The 22,059-nt window shown below is 39.4% G+C and overlaps 2 protein-coding genes across 9 annotated transcripts in view; both read left to right on the forward strand.

The window, feature by feature from the left end:
• Positions 1 to 6,210: 6,210 nt before the first annotated feature.
• LOC129770059 (hillarin) overlaps positions 6,211 to 22,059 on the forward strand; it is a 65,817-nt gene continuing 49,968 nt past the window's right edge. The window contains exon 1 of one of the 8 annotated variants that reach the window (XM_055772666.1): positions 6,211 to 6,303. The gene's annotated coding sequence lies outside the window, so the exon portion shown is untranslated. Of the gene's footprint in view, positions 6,367 to 6,397; positions 6,510 to 6,663; positions 6,985 to 22,059 lie in introns of those variants that run through there. The other 7 variants (XM_055772660.1, XM_055772663.1, XM_055772665.1 and 4 more) reach the window with 7 other exon arrangements.
• Positions 15,677 to 21,465, forward strand: LOC129766479 (uncharacterized). The gene is made up of 2 exons (XM_055767011.1): positions 15,677 to 16,677; positions 17,388 to 21,465. The coding sequence occupies exons 1-2, from the start codon at positions 15,677 to 15,679 to the stop codon at positions 21,463 to 21,465; spliced, it is 5,079 nt and encodes a 1,692-aa protein (XP_055622986.1).

Consider the following 22,059-nt stretch of genomic DNA (forward strand, 5'->3'; position numbering starts at 1 on the left):
CTCAGGCGAATTTGCAACCCGGAGGAGAGATCCTCTCTGGAGCCACCAAATGTGGCTGTAGGTTGCGCTAACGCGAAAGTTTTCTGTATTAGCCGCCGAATGTGGCTACCAACGACCAAAAGGGGAGGAGGAAGGCTCTTTATCGGACGCTTTCTGGTAGGCCAGATCACGTAGAGCACATAACGAGTATGCGCCTACTGATGCGATCCGGTGGTACCACGTCACTTAGGAATTTCTTGGCCGGGCGGAGCCAAAGTGGGAGGGAAAGGGGATAGGGAGGATGGATTTCGGATTCTTTTGCCGAAGCTGTTCGGCACGTGATACTTACCAACGCCCGATGCGTTGGGTTGGTTCCTGTTTCCACAGCGTCCTTCCTGGTCTCGTCGATGCCGGTGTCCTTCCTGCATCTCCTATAGGCGTGTTGTGGATGTGATATTTGCTCGCCACGATGCGTTGGCATCCGTGGTCTGATTTAGAGACAAGGAAAGTGCCACACGGCTAGGTTGGAAGTGAGTTTGAGAGAGAGTGAGTTTATTTCAGGTTAAGCTCGTTTTTATATACAAAACATTGCCTCCTTGTGAGGTCTTATCTACCCCAGAAGGGCGTAGCATAACAGATGGAAAACACAATTATTCGTTCTATCTATACCAAACGGGAGAGCGAGGGCTGATTATTTACACACACACAGTCGTGTTATTTTTTCCTCTTCAAACATTTGTTTATTATTCTTAGCGAGCTCTCTTCGAGATTCTCGCCGCCTACGCAATTGTTTTATTGCCCTAACTCGGAAATAGACTCCGTTAATCGCACTCATTGTGCTCTCTCTGGGATTTCTCCCGTCCTTCGGTATTTTACGATCGGAGATAGGCTCCGACTGTAAACTCATTGCATCTATTTGTTCGTTTACCCGGCGGGTTATCGCTAGGCGGAGGGTTTTTGTGCTATTTTCTGTGTATTTAGGATAGAGCGTGATCTAATCATCTGCTCTATCATTCTGCATCGAATCATGCTCTAAAAGCGTGATCCGTGCGGCAACACCTTCTCTCGATTCAATTACGCACAAAAAGCATACTTAAGCGATATTCTGGTGGTGAGACGCATTCATTTTTCGTGAGGACATCGACAATACAACATCGTTGCTGAGGGTGCTGGACGGCGAAGGATGGAGATCTGCTCTGAAACGCAAGCAGTTTGTTTGAAACTGTGAGGAAGCACAGAGAAGCCGATCCTTCAGGAGAAGAGAAGGTGACCATCGAAGCAGCCGCTACACACACACATATACGTATGAAATTCTTTCCGTTTGGATGCCATTCAGCATCGAGAAAGATCCGGAAAATAAGCTGCCAGTTCCTCTGGGAATTTAAAAATACATTCATGTGAAAGAGTTTATTTGAATGTTTTCTGTGACCAAATATGTTTCAATCAAGTGCTATTAACAGATGATTATCGAGTTAGCATAAACCACTGGTGGGCTTCCAGTATCGAGGAAAATGTGGAAATATCTAATCGTTACTGAAAATAATCTGCCAGTTCCTCTGGGAATTTACAAATACATTCATGTGAAAGAGTTTATTTGAATGTTTTCTGTCCATGTAACACTGTGACCAAATACATTTGGTTTTGTGATTTTTCAATCAATCCAAATTAACAGGATAGCTTCTGAAGATTATTCTTCTCCATCAGTAGGATATTTCCGTATCCAATATTGGATGCATAAAACCTTGTGCCTCCAACGTAACGCTCTCGTTTTCGAAGTCCCCCAAATATTCATTCATTCAGAATGAATTCAGATTCAACTTCAAACAAATGATCTCTAAATCAACGATAGTCCTACGTCACCCTTGCGGTTATACCATAGATATAACCCACTTCCTGTTTTTTACTATATTCACTGTTCATGTTTGAAGCAAATAAATTGCTGGATAAAATTCCTGTCTAATGGTATACAACACAGCATATGTCGCAATAACGGTTTTGAGTAATATGCGTTTGAAATCTGAATAAATGGATAATTGATTTTTAAATGCTGACAAAAAATTTCAGCCAAATCGATCAAGTAGATCCTAAGATATCGATACCACCAGCTGAAAAACATGGTTTCGAGAAAAACACATTTAAAAATTTTCAAGGAGTATGTTTATTCCTTGTTCGAAATAGGAAAAGTCTTACGATTTTTTTTTATGTTAGCTGTTTGGATACAACGGGCTCTGTCTCTTCATCAAATGCCGGTTCTGCTGGCAACTGAATGAGTTTCTCATATGAAAGGGGTTCCCTATCAGCTTCAAGTAGATAAAGTTCATCACATCCGTTCAAACCTTCAAAGCTAGATCATGTGCTAGATCCAAAATGTTTTGCCTGATAACTTTTGCATCAGTACTTTTTAATCATTTTGCCCATATTTTTTTTTCAAACATGATTCATTGTTAAATTCATTCCATGATTCACTGATGCTGTCAACAAGATCCTTGATGTTGTAGTTTCACCATAATGTTTTAATTGAAGATTTACCATCGATTTCCCTTATAAAATGTCGGAAAGTTCGGCGTAGGTAATGTCTTAAAAGAGGCTATTGCATCCTGATCAGAGCTATTGTATTTTTATGAAGGTAATCTATGACATCTTCAGATAGTGCGGGTTAATTAGAAGGATGCCAAAATTCGCAAAGCCTGTTGCTTATTGTCTCGCAAATATTTTTTCACTTCAATATGAATGTGATTTTTGAACCAATCCCCAAATATTTTTTTTTGCCGTTATAACAACACATTTTAGGCCGTAAATCGAAAACGTGCCTAAATTGAAGAGGGCCGTTATTGGCGATCTAACGTACAAATCTACACCTAGGCGGCGCTGCGGTAAAAGTGATGATGGCTTTAAATTTTGCAATGTAAGTTTATGGAAGGCTTGTAGTTTCCATAAATCACAATGTTATAGTCATAAAAGATTATTTGATTGCGATTAGTTTGTAAGAAATTTAATTCTGCGCAATTTTATGTATAACATGTTATTTTCTTACCTCTTTCAGTAGTGAAAATTGTATAAATGTTGACAATAGTTGAATCAAAAAAGACGTGATTTATTTTTGAGTTTTAGGTTACCTTATCATCATTTTCTTAATTAAAAAAACAAAATCCAGATGTCTCACCGATCGTTTACGTTTTGCGTTAGATCGCCAATAGCGAAATGCCGTATAAAGAGCGGCCGTATAGCGAGGTATGGTTGTACAACAATACTATACCCCTTGAGGTAATCTCATACTTTTGGCTGTAATCAAATATCAAAAAATTCTTTTAGGACAAAATTTCCGAGGGCATAAGCTTCCTAAAAATGCAAAAATAATAAATTCGATTTTTTCGACATTCCAGACCGGGGTCCCCCCAAAAACCGAATTGTAGAGCGATTGATTTAATTTGGTTGATAGAAACAATCAAATTCATGAGGTACTTTTTGGATAAAATTAAGAATGACACCTTAAAAACCACTAACTTTTAAGTTTATCAGATCTAAAATGTTACTCAAATTCACTTATTTGGAAGTTTCACAACTGTATCCTGTATTAAATTGTTCTCATCTTTCGAATGAAAAAAAAAACTGAATTGTCCTACGTAGCGTAATTTTTTGAATTAGAGCCAGTTCAAGACATACATAGCCCGAAACAGAAAAAATGGGTGGGTTACATATATGATATAACCGCAAGGTTGACGTGAGACTACCGTTGTCTTAGTAAGAATTCGTATTCTATTGATTAAATTATCGATTGAATGAAACAATTTCCGAATTCCATTGAATTCATCATTTTTTCTTTGTAAGTAAAAAGTTTGAACAGTTACCATGTAAGATCAATTCATTCATTGTAATAGATTATGTTCTTCGTTACATATAAATTTGATGACCGTCCCTTAACTTTTGATATGATGCCCAGGACTACAAAAAAATGTGAACGGAAGAATTGTCAAACTATCATTTTATTTTACATTTCCCTCTGAAATTATTGCATCTCTCATGTTCACGAAGTTCTCGAACCGTGAAATTTGTTTGTTTATTAATGGATTATATGCTGTAAGCCCGTGACCCTTCTTTTAAAGAGCGACCGAAAACGTCTGAAACGTATAGTGTCGCTAATGACGATTTTCCCAGGCTTCTCAGTTCAGAAGTACGTTTTAGGGAAACATATTCCGGTCTGCGCAAAGACAAGCGAGTACAAAAATACAAAAACACATTTTAGTGTACACAAAAATACTCCTACTTGCATCTATTTGCAAAGCGGATTCCCCCAGGTACATTGATTTTGAAGTCTGTGTTGGGGAAACCGTGAATCGACCCAATCGAAACGAGGCTGTTAGGGAGTTTAGATAACGCTTGACATTTTACAGTTATTCAATTGTTTATCTCATGAAAAAAAAACTTTTTATTAATTGTGCTGGACGCGTAGAAATATTTCCTATCAATTGATGCAAACATCATTCCGATCTATTAACAAATGTTCGAGTAATAAGCATTCGGAATCTTTCATTTTTTCCTGCATGTTCTGTGTTTAGGTTTTCATTTCATTTCAGTAACTCTGTCTTTGTTGAAATTCGACCATATGCGTAGAAGGATTTTTTTGACGTGGGACTATGTATAACCGGAATATATTGGGGGGGAGGTTCATGGAGCGTGGGGAAATTGGCATTGCAAATTAATGCAGGTCGGGAGTATTTTTGCTCCGACTGAAATGTGTTTTCCCAATACAGACTTCAAAACCAACGGGAAATCGGCTTTGCAAATAAATGCAAACTGCGAGTACTTTTGTATTCACTTATTTTTGTGCAGACTAGAACATATTTCCCTAACACGGTCTTCTAAACATAAGAACCTGGGAAAATCGTGCAGATACTAGAGGCGAATGAACTTTCAAGTTAAAACCCTCTATTGTATAAGAAGAAGTTGAAGTTGTTGATTCAAGCCGGGGGTACTTCTGCACCTGCATGTTTTTTATGCACTCCAAAAAGTGTTTTCCCAACACGGATTACAAAAGCGGGTACGAACACAACGCTTTGGCTTGGTTATTCAAAATTGCATTGAACGATATGCCTTCATATCTTCTGTTTACTGAATTTCTACGCATACCATTAGATGATTAGGCAAAATGTTGATAACCATTTGCGGCGAGAACGCCTATTGATTAAACAAAATGCATTCGAGGTACATGTCAAAATCGAAACTGAGTAACTGAAGTTCATCAAATCAAGAAAGTTCGCTGTTCGAGAAGTACGTACACTTGAAAGATGGGAAATAAGTTCTTTCGTTCACATATTTTGTCATAGGCATCATACCAATCGTAAAAGGACTATCATTAAATTTACTTGTAACGAAGAACATAATCTATCACAATGCATGAATTGACCTTACACAGCATTTGTTCAATCTTTTTACTCACAAAGGAAATATATTGAATTCAATTGAATTCAGAAGTTGTTTCATTCAATCAAAAATTTAATCAATACAAACAAATAATTGCTAAGCTAATGTAGTTCCACGTCAACCTTGCGGTTATATCATGGATATAACCATCCCTTTTTTTTCATTCAATATGATCCTCTATTACCTACTGAAAGAATTTGGATTTTTATGTGAGAAAGATATGTTATGGCTTTAAATGGATGAATCAAAAATTAAATTCTTCTTTTGTATTCAAAAGACGAAAAATTTATGTATAAAAAGACAAATGAAAAAATATTTTTTGACTCAATTATATACAGTGAAAAGAAATCGGAGACTGTTTATAATCGAGTTCGCTCCGTAAGAATACTTCAATGCACTTGAACATTGCTGCATGGCCCACGCCCAATAATTTACTAGCTTTTTTGCAGTTTACACGAATTTTGAACTAAATCGAATGATTCGGTCTCCGTCAACAAATAAACGGAGTTTTGATCGAGTAATGACTCGCGTGCGGTATACATCGAGGTGAATTTGAATTTTACCACCACACCATACCATCATCATAGGTGAAGCGCGCTGCAATCGCCTTCTTTGGTATGTATTTCACCGAATATACACTCTTTGAGGTTTCCGCCTCGATATATGCCGCACGCGGGTCATACGGCGTAGAATCTCATAAAAGCTGCACGATCGGCTTGGAGGAATTCGCTCAGCAGTCAACAAAGCATAACAAGCATGAACGCGGAAGCTCTAAGCGATGAGAACATCGCCGTCTGAGTACTTGGCTCATCATCGTTCAGTTTCGACCTTACATTCGTCAGACATGATCGTGTTTGTTATAATTTGCAGCGCTCCATCTGTCTCTAATAAGAATTGTTAGCGGTAATCCATTTGAAAACCATTGAATGCGACGAAGAATATTGAATTCTTTAGCGTGTGTATTCGGTCAGTGCATTAAATGAATGAAAATAGTGTCGGTTGGATGAATTTTATGAATTGCGTTGTTCGAAAGAAGAGATGTGCGAATTCAACTCCGTGTCAAAGCAAATATGAGGCTCTAATCTAGGATGGATGCCGAAATTATACAGGTGTCTTATTGTGAGGTGTCCATCCCAGGCATCTGTTCTTCAGTCATCAGTTCCTGCATAGTGAAATGATTTACTTCACCTTAATCCGGAGATTGGAGAAAATAAATGATCATCATCTGCTCATTTTCTACAGACGCACAAATGAATGGATATGCATCAACTCTTAGACGACAGTGTTAATCTCTAGCCATCATACCACTTAATTTACGCGTCCCATGGTTCGCCCAGAAACATTGGGCTTTATTGAGACTGAAAACCCACTAAACCGAGACTTAAGTATGTTGCGAATTGCAACTGTTTATGTGTATTGAAAGCGTTGTGTCGTGTGTGTATTGGTGAATTCAGCAATGGAAAGCTCAGCCTATATTTCTCGTCCGACTCTTTTACGAAGGCAATGATGAGCGCGAAAATCTAAGATAACATCGATGCAATAAACTAACGAAAGATTCAAGCGACGAACGCTTTGACGTAATAAGTATGAATTGTACCGTTCAGCTGTTTGAGACACATTCACATAGCTATAATTGGCATGATGAACACTCAGATATATGTTCATTTTTCTAAATGAGCTTGTGGAAGAGAAACATTTCCTGTAGACAATATTCTACTCTTTGGTAAAGTACAATTGAGTGTACATATGCTACGATACTCTCCATTAATTTATTTATTTGTTGAATACATTTCTTTTTGTGATGCACATTAATAACACACACATTTAACTAACTATGCGTGCAAGAAAATTACGCGAAAAGTTTTTTGCTAATTATTTTTTTCCTAAAAGTTCAAAACGATCTCTATTCCAAGCATTGCAAAATTGAGTGTACATCTCAAACTTCTCCAAACAAATTAACCTTCTACACTACGTTTCACAACTATAGAACCGCTCATTTTTACTGAGTTTCCAGAGATATGTAAGAAGTCGGTTGAATTCAAGTATATAGTGTAGGATATAATAACTATCTTCATTTATAAGACTGGCCATTTAAGATTTATTGTTGAGTCCAAGGGCGAAACATTCAAAGAACTAAAATTCCGGCGTTTCAGATGGGAAAACTCTCCTTTTCAAAATTATCGTCAATTTCACATGAACTACAATAAGTTTCTAATTCGTAAGTCGTCTTTAGTTATCAATCAGTTCAAATAACCCATTCGGGGCGGTTTCGACCAAGCTGTGCCATGTTGTAGTGTGAATCTTGTTCTACGCAGAGGATACTGCTCGTTTAAGCTCTTTAAATTACTCATACTGCGTGTAAGCTGCATTTTTTATTCGTACGATCAATTCTCATAAGTTCTTGATAGGGTTTTAAGTGTGGTAAACAAGCTGACTAGTCCAAAATCTGAAGCCCCCATTCATGAAACCACGCCATGAGTTTTCGGATTTTATGAATTGATGCCAAATTACCCATTTAACACGGCGTTTTTGACGCAAACATTGTAAGAGGTTGTGTCCAAGACACGACCGCCTTGTTGACGTAGAACTACGCTGTTATTTTATTTAAGTCGCTTGTTTATAACTTCGGATATTATTTTATAATGCTGTGAAATTTTAGTAGAATGTTTAGTAGAATAGTTTGATCACCCTGAAATGGTATTTCAATTTGTAGAATAAGCGCTTCTGTAGGCACTCCTTAAGGTAAACCTGCCCGTTTACCGTGCCGGTCATCACGAAGGGGGCGCTCCGCTTTCCGCAAGAGCAGATCGCTTGCCACACCATGTACTTTTTGGCAAACTTGGATAGTTTCTGCTTGCGAATCTCCTCCGGGATGCTGAATTTGTCCTCTGCGGAGAAGAACAACAGGCCCGGCAGCTGACGAAAGTCCGCTTTGACGTAGGTTTCGTCGTCCATTACCAGGCAATGCGGCTTCGTCAGCATTTCGGTGTACAGCTTCCGGGCTCGCGTCTTCCCCACCATGTTTTGCCTTTCGTCGCGGTTAGGAGCCATCTGAACCTTGTAAGTACGCAGGCTCTCCCGCTACTTGGTCCGCTGGACGAATGAACTTAACAAATTCAGCTTATTGGCGACATCCCGGACCGAACTTCTCGGATCACGTCTAAACTACTTAACTACGCGCTTGTGATCTTTTTCACTGACGGAGCATCCATTTTTGCCGTTCTTCACCTTCCGGTCGATGGTTAGGTTCTCGAAGTATCGTTTTAGTACTCTGCTGACCGTGGATTGGACGATTCCCAGAATCTTACCGATGTCCCGATGTGACAACTCCGGATTCTCGAAATGAGTGCACAGGATTAATTCACGACGCTCTTTTTCGTTCGACGACATTTTTCCAAATTTACGAAAAATTCACAGTGAAGCATGGTCAACGTGATCTATACATTCTTATCTGATTATAAGCGAAAGCTGAAGATATAATTCCTAAAAATTAAATTTCTACAGCGTTTTTTCCGTGATGCAATTTGATGTGACACACCCTTTACTGTAGGCAAAAATTCCCCTTCATTCTTCTTCTTTTCCTTTGTTCACGGAGATAGTGATCCCCGATAATCGTTCGATTAATCGATTAATCGAATACTTCCTACAGAAATCGATTATTAATCGAACGAATACTGCACAACCAATAATCGAAGCGAACGAATAGTTTACGTCGATTAATCGATCCAAACTCAGAGAGAAAAAAACTTACGGCCGCTTCAGTGTTATCCTGAAAATAAATCATTATCTTTGACGCTCCCCTAAGTTCGTAAACGAAGCTTAATGCCGTCAACGTGAATTGAGCTTCGTTTACGACTTTAGGGGTGAGTAAAAGATAATAATTGATTTTCAGGCGGAATGAACACTTTTTTGATTCCATTAGGCTTTCTAGTAAATGAGAAATATTAATCTAACTAATTATTTCTTTCAGTGTGGCGATTAATGGATTATTTGGGCCGATTAATCGTATCGAATAACAAACTGCTGAAAACTATTCGATTAGCTGATGAACGAATAATTTCAAAAATCGGGGATTACTACACGGAGACTTTAAATCTTACGATTTCCTCTTCGTTGCTCGTTATTGACAGCTCTGTTTGGGAAATCACACAAATGGACAGAACAAATGTATGGGGAAATTATATTGCTTCCAATTTTCATAAATTTAAACCATATACACCCTATGGGATAGTAATGTATAACATATCAAACAAATCTTAGAGAATTTCCGATTCGATTGGTATGTAAATCGTGAAAATCCGTTCACAGCAAAAATAGTTATTAACGTTAACTTTAGTTCATAAAAACGTGACCTGTTTTCTGATTTGGCACCCTTAATGTAAGACGTAGTTTTACGTCAAAAACGGAGAAAATGATTCTGAATTCCTGTCTCCTGATGAAGAATGGGTAATTGTGCGAACATAGCGAAAGAACCCTAAAACAAACATTTCTAAATTGACTGTCAAAATAGCAGGCACTATTGGAAGACCTGTCAGCGCAGACGCTGTCCGGAGAGAAGCAAACAGGAACAAACTAAGAGATCGTGTTGCCTGTAAAAAGCCTTTCATCCCAAAGGTGAATATGGAAAAAATTGTAAGGGGATGTGCCTAGGACACGACCGCATTTTCGACCTACTACTACGGAATTATTCAATCCGCTTGTTCATCAGTTTGAATATTACTCTAGAATGCATCGAAATTTTTGAAATAACATTTTAGAATGATATTTTAGTGGTGATATGCAAATCATAAGAGTTCGTTCAGAGTGAAACTAGTTATTACCGTTAACTTTATTTCATAAAAACGTGACCTGTTTTCTGATTTGGCTCCCTTCCTGAAAGACTTAGTTCTACGTTAAAACGACTAGAGTTTGCTAAGGCACATGTAAATAGACCTAAGAAGCTCTGGAACGAGGTCCTTTATAGGGATGAGACGAAATCCAATCTCTTTGAATCGGATGGAAGACGGATGGTGTAAAGGAAACCAGGATCGGTACAACAGATTCAGCATTTGGTCCCCACAGTAAAACACGGCGGTGGCAGTCGGCTGATGTATAGTACAATGGCGGCTTCTGGAACTGAAACCATGGAGTTTATCGATTCGGCGATGAACAAGATGGCTTAATTGAACATCCTGAAATGAAACCTGCAGTCTTCCGTGCAGAAATTGTGTCTCCCTCGTGATTACTACTTTCAATAGTATAATGACCCAAAGCACACTGATCTCATTGTGCGGGAGTACCTCCTCTATAATGTCCTAATCAACTCAAAACATCTCAGCAATCACCGGAATGAACACAATTGAGCATCTATGGTGGTAAATCGAGAACCATCTGAAAAATAAAAAACCAGGGAACAAACCAGAACTTGAAACGACGATTGAGGGAATCAGAGAAAGCATTCCGTCTACAGTGACTAGAAATCTCGCCGAATTGATGCCACCGCGCTCGCAGGCAGTGCTGGATGCCAGAAAGGGCCATATCAGACACTAGGGGGTTGATTCTTGTTATCTGTTAACGTTTCTGAACTGATTTCAATTTTTCTTTTTAAGAAAATCTTGAACTGTACACTCAATTGCCGCGTCGTAATTGAGAGTTTTTGTTTGTCGAAGTCTCGGAGTAAAAATGTGATCATTTTATTGTTTTCTTAGCATTACATGATAGTGAAAAGGATCGATTTATATAAATATTTTTAAATTATTTATTTTTGAATCCTGATAAACTCAAGTATACCGAACCATCCAGGCGTGTCCACTCAATTTTGCGACTGGCTGTATGTCTTTTTGAAACTCAAGTCAGATTGATGTAATAAGATTTTAATTAGCTAATGTTCAGTTGTCCAGAGAATTCTCTCTCGAATTGCTGCCAAAAGTCGTGGGTTGGTTGAGTGTGTCTCGATTCTTCATATTTCAGTACGAAATTATTGATGTCTATTCGTATAAAATAGAAAACACGTGGCGAGTCTGTTTTCTACAACTAAATTTCTCCAGATGTTAGATCGTATATAGCAAATCCCTAGCGTACATCATGGTTCCGTCTCACAAGGCTGATGAACGGACTTTCAATGTGTTTCCTCACTGCTAACAGCCGCACAACTGAGCCAACATGTACATAAAAGCTAGCCAATAGAGTCACATTTTGTTTCACCTATACGTTCGCGAAGTTGCCTCCGCGTTCAAAAACAGCTCTTTCATTCATAATATAGTTCGATTAATTGCACTATGTAGGTGTGCTTTGCTCTGCCGGGAAAGGTGAATGAATAGACGCCACTATGTGAGAAAATGCCGAGGAGGTTGCGACAACTGTTTGGCTGTTTTGGAAGGCACTTATCGGTCTACTTTCCGCCTTCATGTCGATTTCGTGACGTAGAAGTGGCGTTATGGGCCTCGTCGTTTAGAGCCGAGGCGTTTACTATTGAATGAATGGTGCGATCAACTTAGGGTACAGGTAACCGAAGAAACTATGTGTGTAAGAATCGCACGCCTGTTGAATGAGCAACACACAAAACTCGAGAAAGAGTCATTGAATCCAACCAAAGCGGACCTCCACCACCGAGGTGTGTGGAGGCGCGTAAGGCGTTAATTAAATCACGGTTCGGTTAGGAATGTGTTCGCTGTTTATTATCGATTTTCGACACTTGGTCCAACTTTTACAAATGGTGACGTCATTCGAAAAAGAAATATCATCAACGAGACAAACAACCAGAATGCTTACAGAAACATTGATTGGCCAACAGAGTGCGCAGAAACAACAAAATTAAGCCGGTTATTTAATTATTTAGTTGAGTAATAAGCCAAATTAAGTACAATAAAATGTCTGTATTGTGATCGCGAAAAAGTCGCGCCGTTCACATGACCTAGTTTTTATAAATTTTAAACTTCGGCCTAACAGATACGTCTAACTGCACGAACAGCTGGACGCATTGGCTGTCGTTGCATAGTCAAGCGAGGGCAATGAACTGAACAACTTCATTTGCAGACATAAAACAGGCTGTCAAATCTACATTCCTGATATTTTACTATTAGTTCAAACTGTTCTCGCATGATTATAATATTTCTTTTGAATCAATATGTTTCACATAATATTATTTAACAAAAAATATGAAATGATCCTGATTTTTCCTGATTTTTCTTGATTTGTACTTTTTACATTATTAGAATGGAAATTATTCGTAATAAATATACAAAGTTTTTCTGGTTGGGAATGAGAATTGTCATAAAAGCCTACAAAAAAAAAGCTTACCAGTACGCACTTGCATAATGTTTAATCTTTTTTATTGTTTATTATCTATATATTCTGTAGCGATTCGCTTTATCGAAGATACCCTGTCGACATTTATTAAAGCTTGAAATTGGCGTGAAAACAAGATACTCTATCAGATTAGCACGCCCAAAGGCAGTTTCAAATCATTATATTTTGAATGAAAACAATTACTTGTTACAATTGAATAATTAAAACACGTAGTCCTAGTTCTTTCTTTACAACTGTGTCAATAAATTTCCTGATATTTCCACAAAAACTCATCATCATTAGCATAGTCTTACGAAACTAATCTCGAAGCTGAACTTATTCATTATTCTCGAAGCTCCATTATAAGCTTCTACTAATCTAACAGTCGATAAATTACCACAACTACTGCTCGCAACAAACTAGAGGAACTTCCAGAATTAGTCAATGCGATAGCCGTCGTATTCCATCAGAGCAACGCCAAACTTCATGTCTCTTTGCCAACACGACAATTTATGGTGGAGTCTGGCTGGGATGTGCTATATCACCAGCTGAACTAACCGGATATTGCACCATGAGATTATCACAGGTTAAGGTTCCTGCGAAATTCTCTCAAGCTTGCGAACTTTGACATTATTGACAGTATAGAAAATATATTTCTTTTGTATATGAAACAGTTTTCGGCGAGAAAGCAAACATATTCTGAGAGGATAAAACTTATAAGCTGCGTGAAAGATCGTGGAACAAAACTGTGCGAAACGAAACTTATGGTTTTTGGTACCAATAAAAATGGTTATCACGATTTTTCATTCAGAATTTGCTGCGAAATGTTGATTTGCACGATTATATACTCTTTGCAAAATATTAGCTCATTCGAACTTCATTTATTAGTGTCACAGACGTAAAAAATTGAGTTTTTTTGATAAACGAAAGATCACCGAAAATCGGGATTTTCAAAAAAAAAAATTGTTCATTCCAAATGTCTTAAAATTGCATTACTCGTCGGGATTTACTGCTATCTCGAAAAAAATAATTCTTTTTGGCGCTTCGTTTTTCCGTCTGAAAAGTCAATTTTTTTGAGATAACTGTAAATCTCGATGTGCCATGCAATTTTAAGACATTTGGCATCAACATTTTTATTCGAAAACCCCGATTTCCGGTGATTTTTGGGTTTTCAAAAAATTCAAATTTCAACGTCTGCAACACTAATAAATGAAGTTCAAATGAGCAAATATTTAGCATAGAGTATATTATCATGGAAATCAACATTTCGCAAAATGTTCCGAATATAACATCGAGATACTTATTTTTATTGGCACACGTTTCGTCTCGTATGCCGAATAAGTCCCAGAGTGTCGATTTTTGACATTTTTTTTCGAGATGACACTAGATCTCGACGTTTCATGCAATTTTAAGACAATTGGCATCAAATTTTTTGTTCGAAAACCACAATTTATTGGGTGATTTTTCAATTTTCAAAAAACTCAAACTTTGACCGCTTTGCGCCACTCTCCCTTGAGTCCGATTGAGCTGATATTTGACATAGGGTGTTTTTTCGAGGTGGTAAACAATTTTAGGGTCGATTTCTTCCCATACATTCATTGGCACCCTAATGAGCATCCTGATTTCTCCTGATTTTTATTTTCATTCTCCCTGATTTTTGAAAATAATAGTTGGCAACCCTGGTCACAACAGTCCTTCCGACTCATGTATTCGTGTGTTCAATGAAGTAGGGAAATATTTTGATCTGATATTGTCCAAAAATGAATTCATTCGTAGAATGAGGAAATAACTTAAGAAATATCAATTATACAGTCTGTACGAATCAATCGAAAACGGTGTGAATAAATAAATAAACAAAGATCAATTTCGATAGCGCAGACATCAAATGGACTAACAACGCTTATCACGATGTAATTGTAGAACATATGGAAATTAAATTTTTCGAGTTTTCCCATTTTCCTTCAGAGTTTTACGAAAATTTTCAATTGTCATGTTTGGTTGGAATATTGTTGGTTGAAATATGTGTAATGTTTTTATGCGACCCCACTCCCCCTTCCAGAGGAAGGAGAGGTGTCAAACTATCATAGGAACAATTCTTGTACTATTAAATCCTCACATTCCCATTTTAGTTCCATTTTCACTGTAAACGCAAGCGTTTCAAGCGTCACCGTGCCCTAGAAAGTTACATATGGGAACATTGTTATGGAGCGTAGTGTATTAACGGAGGGAACGGAAATGTCAAAGGAAGAATAGATAGTCATTCGTAAAAATATTTTTGATTGTTGAAGTTGGCGTGTGAATGGTAATCGAGCAACTAGAGGACAATTCATTTTATTATAAAGAGAGGAATTCTTATATCAATAGTTTGTGAGTACGTATTCATAATATTATTACACCGATACTTATAGAGTAATTTGCAGATTAATTTTGAGGAAATCAAATTAGCTGAGTTGAGAGAATCAGAGGTTATAGGTTATAGGCCGTTACTGAATTTGTGAGTATCAAATAAGCACGCCATAGAATATAAAAAAACAACATTATATTTGCAGCTTTAAAGCTTCGTTCGAGGTGTCAATAAATTTAGAACAGCTAAAAGAACAGTGTCTTGGATGATTTTAATCCCTGATTTCCACTAGCAACAATCTTTAAAGAAATTCAATTCATAATTTCGGCTAAAACGGTGACATTCAGGATGTCGTCAACCCAAGAAATTCCGGAGGAGGAAACGCAGTATAACTGCATTTTGTGCAAGCGTCCAGATAATGCGTAAAACAAAATGGTTGCCTGTGATAAATGCAACCGGTGGTGCCATTTTTCATGTGCTGGCGTGAATGACAACATAGAAAATCAACCATATTTTTGTCCGAGATGTGTGCATAAAGTGAGGCAGATTTCTGATTCGAAATCTGTGCGAAGCACTCGTTCCGTCAGGATTCAGTTGGAATTATTGAGACTGGAAGAAGAAAAAGCAGCAGAAGAGAAAATTTTGCTGCAAAAACAACAACAAGAAATGCAAGCGCTGAAGGAAAGGGAAATGTTACAGAAAAGATATTTGGATCAGAAATATAACCTACTTATCACTGAGGCGGAAGCAAGTGAGGCTGGTGGTAGTGTAAGAAGTGAGTGCAGTTCACCAAAAAGTACAGCAAGGGTTCGAGAATGGATGGAGAGGCATTCGGAGCAGGTGGCAGAAACTGGCGCGGAATGTGATCCAGCAGTTTTGATGTGCAATCGTACCGCACCTATAAATAATCCGAATATCAATGAGACGGCGAAAGTAAATACGCAACGTAATACACCATCTGCTCAAACTAGAGTGATTGAAGAAAACGAACATCGACAAAGACGATCACAGCAGCAGTATAACCCTCAGCAGCTCACACAAGGAATTAATGCATACGATCAACAAATACCACTTGCTGCCGTCCATTACTCGATTTCACCTGGAGTGCCTGGAGTGTCTCAGCAACCTGAATTGGCAGCGATACTACAACATCGGCCTCTACCGATTGAACCAAATAATTTGTCACAGGTTCCCCGGATAGTACCGAATGCACTTCAAAACCCACCGATTACGACAAATTTACAGGTCCAACAAAATAGACTACCTGTCTGGGGAGCAACGCAACAACAAATAGCGGCAAGGCAAGTGGTACCTAGAGAACTCCCAGTGTTTTCGGGCTTCGCAGAGGATTGGCCACTATTTATTCGCAGCTATTGGAATTCAACGGAAATGTGCGGCTATTCAGATGCGGAAAATTTAATGCGACTACAAAAATGTTTGCGTGGCAATGCACTAGAAGCTGTTAGGAGCAACCTACTCATTCCGTCTTCGGTTCCCCAAGTCATTGCGACTTTAGAAACACTATTTGGAAACCCGGAACGTCTAATAGGAGCGATGCTGAATAAAATTCGTAGCGCACCGATACCAAAACAAGATAAATTGGAGACACTCGTCACCTTCGGTGTTGCAGTGCAGAACTTAGTGGGACATCTAAAAGCAGCCAACCAGTATGTACATCTATCTAATCCAACGCTTTTACAAGAGTTAGTAGCACGGCTGTGCACCCGTGGCCGAGTGGTTAGCGTCCCACACTATCATGCCGGGTGTTCGGGTTCGATTCCCGTTCTGGTTGGGGGATTTTTCGTCAAAGAAAATTCTTCCGGCTTGCACTGTGGTCACGCGTATTCTAGAGCTTGCCACTTTAGAGTACATTCAAGGCGTGTTATTCGGCATAGAAATCTCAACCAAGTATTAATGAACGACGCTAGTTAATGAATACGTTGAGACGGCAAAAGTTCCACAGGGAACGTTAACGCCATTCAAGAAGAAGAAGAAGAAGAAGAAGTAGCACGGCTTCCGGCTAATATTCGCCTGGACTGGGCACTCTACAAAAAACGAATTGGTACTGTAGACCTGAGTAGTTTCAGTGATTATATGACATCGATTATGATTGCGGCTAATGACGTCACACCATTTGCTGATGGCGAGTTCGGGCGACATGCAAGGAACGATGGATCACGGTCAAAGGAAAAAGTTTTCATCAACGCCCATTCGCCAGAAGAGGAACACAAGGTGGGAATAGTGTATAAGAAATCGCAAGAAGTAGTTAGGCCATGTTTTGTCTGTGAAAACACAGGCCATAGAGTTGTAGTATGTTCAGATCCATGCCGATTGAAAATCGCTGGGAAGTAGTTCAAAAATTTCAATTATGTAAAAGGTGTCTTGTACCGCATGGTAAATGGCCGTGCAAGACAACACGAGCCTGTGAGGTTAATGGTTGCACAGTGTATCACCATCCGCTATTGCATTCGGGTCAGCAAATTGATAACACCAGTGCCTCGAGATCATCCGCAGTAGTTTCTGTCCATCAACAGAGACAAAGTTCTATTTTATTTCGCGTCATTCCGGTGGTTCTGTATGGCAAACGTAGTAGAGTAGACACCTTTGCGTTTCTTGATGAAGGATCGTCAGTGAGTTTGATCGATAAAGATTTAATTGATCAGTTGGGAATCGAAGGCGAAGATCAGCCACTCTGCTTGCAGTGGACATCAAACGTAAACCGTCATGAGGAGAATTCTAAAAAATTTTCTGTTGAAATTTCTGGCAAACATGGTCAGCAACAACGGTTTTGGTTGAATAATATTCGAACTGTTAGAAATTTAAATCTTCCGGTGCAGACACTCAATTTTGAAGATTTGTCGAGTCGTTTTCCATACCTTCTGGGATTACCAGTAAGCAGTTTTGGAAAAGCAGTTCCCAGATTGTTAATAGGTCTGGACAATCTACGTCTAGCGATTCCAATAAAAAGACGAGAAGGGCTAACCAATGGACCAGTGGCGGCAAAAACGAGACTCGGTTGGACAGTTTTCGGCAATACTGATAGAGGGTCAACCGGCGATTTGAGTCCCCATTTTCATATTTGCGAGTGTGGTGGCAGCCTGGAATTAGAGCAGATGATAAAAAAAAATTTCGTGGCAGATTCTTTAGGAGTATCTTTAACCCCAGTATTAGAAAGCGAAGAAGAGCGGCGAGCCAAGCGAATCCTGCAAACTAAGACTGCGAGGCAAAGTGATGGACCGTTTGAAACTGGTTTGTTGTGGCGCTATGATCGCGTGGAGTTTCCGTCCAGCTACGCGATGGCTGAGAGAAGACTAAAATGTTTAGAAAAGCGCCTGAAATCGAATTCAAATTTGAGAATAAGTATGGAACAGCAGATTGCGGCATATCAAATTAAGGGTTATGCCCACAAGGCCACAGATCACGAGTTAAAGAATGCTGACCCAAGAAGAGTATGGTATTTGCCATTGGGTTTGGTAATCAATCCCAAGAAGCCTGAAAAAGTGCGCATTATTTGGGATGCGGCAGCGAAGGTGAATGGTATCTCCTTAAATTCAATGCTGCTGAAGGGACCGGACCTATTAACATCTTTGCCAGCAGTTTTGAGTCGGTTTAGACAGCGACGAATAGCAATTACAGGAGACATAAGGGAAATGTACCATCAAATCCGAATCCGTGAAGAAGATTGTCAGTCACAACGGTTTCTCTGGCGTACTGATTCATCACAACCTCCAGATGTGTACATCATGGATGTAGCGACGTTTGGGTCAACATGCTCTCCGAGCTCAGCTCAGTACGTCAAGAATGCCAATGCTAAAGATTGGGAGAAGGCATATCCCGAGGCAGCTATCGCAATCGTAGAGAACCACTACGTCGATGACTACCTGGACAGCCGGGACACTGACGAAGACATGGCACAATTAGCGATCGAAGTAAAAGAGGTGCATTCGAAGGCGGGGTTCGAAATTAGAAACTTCCTATCGAATTCCAGTGTTGTTCTTGCACGGGTCGGGGCAATGAGTCCAGGTAGTAGGAAGGATCTCGTCGTCTATAAAGAGAATTCAGTAGAAAGGGTGCTGGGAATTGCATGGTTACCAGAGCAGGATATCTTCACATTCACGTTGTTACTGCCGGTAGAACTTCTAAGTTTAGTGTCCGGAGAAATAGTTCCAACGAAACGCCGAATTCTGCGTCTAGTTATGAGTTTGTTCGATCCACTAGGCATGATTTCCAATTTTCTCATACACGGCAAGGTTTTATTCCAAGAACTGTGGAGACATGGCATTAGTTGGGATGAGAAAATCCCAGAGGTGACCCTAGGCTGGTGGGATAAATGGGCTGGGCAATTTCCCCTACTAGAACAAATCTGTATCCCACGGTGTTATTTTCCGTATTATGACGTGGAAAGTTACAACACCTTACAACTCCATGTGTTTGTGGACGCCAGCGAAACTGCATTTGCATGCGTCGCTTATTTCCGTATAATACACCGAGGTCAGCCACGATGTTCTTTAGTGGCTTCAAAAGCCAAGGTGGCCCCTGTGAAATCACTATCGATTCCACGCTTGGAACTGCAAGCTGCTGTGATCGGCAGTCGTCTGATAAAGTCAGTAACTAACAATCATACGCTGTCCGTAGCCCGACGATTCATTTGGAGTGATTCTAGCACTGTATTAGCATGGATAAAATCAGACACACGAAAATATAAGCAATATGTAGCAGTTCGCATAAGTGAGATTCTGGAAGAGACTAAAATAGAAGAATGGAGATGGGTACCGACAAGATCTAACGTCGCTGACGAGGCAACGAAATGGGGTAAAGGACCTAACTTGGAACCTACCAGCAGATGGTTCAATGGACCAGAGTTCCTCTATGAGCCGGAAAATAAATGGCCACAACAGAAGGTAGATCAAATAGTAACAACGGAAGAGCTTCGAGCAGTCCACGTTCACCGTGAAGTTGTACATCAAGCTGTGATCGCTCACACTAGGTTTTCAAAGTGGGAGCGTTTATTGCGAACTGTAGCTTATACATTTTATTTTATCGATAAATGTCGCAGACTACGAACGACGGAAAATTTACAGCAGCTTTCACAATTTGACTATGAACGTGCCGAACATGCATTATGGCGTATGGCTCAAGTCGATGCCTTTCCCGATGAAGTTGTTATACTAAACCCACAAAATAAAAGTTCCCAACGAGTGGAGAAGACCAGTAAGATAAGGGCGTTGTCACCTTTCATGGACGAATATGGTGTCATCCGAATGCAAGGACGAATTGAATTATCATCGGTTGCAGAATACGACACTAAATACCCGATCATTTTACCGTCGAATCATCGTGTTACGGAATTACTAGTGGAGAAGTTTCACCGAATGTTTGGTCACAGCAACGGAGAATCAGTGGTTAATAAACTAAGGCAAAAGTTCCAGATATCGAAGTTAAGAGTCCTAGTGCGAAAAGTTAGAAGCAGATGTAATTGGTGTAAAATCAATCATGCCTTACCAGAGGCTCCTAAAATGGCAGCATTACCAGAGGAGCGTGTTACGCCCATGACTAGACCTTTTTCACATGTTGGTCTTGATTATTTTGGGCCACTGATGATTCGTGTCAATAGAAGTAAGGTGAAGCGATGGGTGGCATTGTTCACATGTTTAACCATACGTGCAGTGCACCTGGAACCTGTTGCGTCACTGTCCACGGAGTCTTGTAAACTTGCCATCCGACGTTTTATAGCACGTCGAGGAGCTCCAACCCAAATATTTTCAGACCATGGTACAAACTTCAAAGGTGCTAGCAATGAATTGAAGGATATACATAATGCGTTAGCAGAAAGTTTCACGAATGCAAACACCAAGTGGAATTTTATTCCACCTGCATCTCCGCACATGGGCGGTGCATGGGAGAGAATGGTGAGGTCAGTTAAATCAGCGATGGGAGTTCTGAACCAGTCACGTGCTCCGTCCGAAGAAGTATTCATGACAGTGTTATGTGAAGCGGAGTCTATGGTAAACTCTAGACCTCTAACGTATATGCCGTTGGAGGATTGCAATCAGGAAGCGTTGACTCCTAATCATTTCATTCTGCTGAGCTCCAGTGGAGTGAAGCAGTCTGAGAAGTTGCCGACTAAAGAGTCGGATGGACTAAGGAGTGTTTGGAAGTTTTGTCAGTACCTATTGGATCAGTTTTGGCGAAGGTGGATTCGTGAATATTTACCAACAATAACTCGGCGAACGAAATGGCATGACAATGTGAAACCGATCAATGAAGGCTGTTTGGTGTTGATTGTGGATGGAGCAGTTCGAAACCGTTGGATTAGAGGGAAAGTTGTGAATGTTATACATGGAAAGGATGGAATAGTAAGACAAGCGGACGTCCAGACTGCAAACGGAATACTGCGTAGGCCGGCGGTAAAACTAGCTGTTTTAGATGTGTTACAGAATAGTAAAGCCGCCTGAAATGGGCTGCATTACGGGTCGGGGAATGTAAACGCAAGCGTTTCAAGCGTCACCGTGCCCTAGAAAGTTACATATGGGAACATTGTTATGGATCGTAGTGTAGTTACAGATGGGAACATTGTTATGAAGCGTAGTGTATTAACGGAGGGAACGGAAATGTCAAAGGAAGAATAGATAGTCATTCGTAAAAATATTTTTGATTGTTGAAGTTGGCGTGTGAATGGTAATCGAGCAACTAGAGGACAATTCATTTTATTATAAAGAGAGGAATTCTTATATCAATAGTTTATGAGTACGTATTCATAATATTATTACACCGATACTTATAGAGTAATTTGCAGATTAATTTTGAGGAAATCAAATTAGCTGAGTTGAGAGAATCAGTGGTTATAGGTTATAGGCCGTTACTGAATTTGTGAGTATCAAATAAGCACGCCATAGAATATAAAAAAACAACATTATATTTGCAGCTTTAAAGCTTCGTTCGAGGTGTCAATAAATTTAGAACAGCTAAAAGAACAGTGTCTTGGATGATTTTAATCCCTGATTTCCACTAGCAACATTCACTATTAATTTTCGAGCTATGCAGAAATT

Source organism: Toxorhynchites rutilus, chromosome 2 (assembly GCF_029784135.1).
Source record: "Toxorhynchites rutilus septentrionalis strain SRP chromosome 2, ASM2978413v1, whole genome shotgun sequence".
Taxonomy (NCBI): Eukaryota; Metazoa; Arthropoda; class Insecta; order Diptera; family Culicidae; genus Toxorhynchites; species Toxorhynchites rutilus.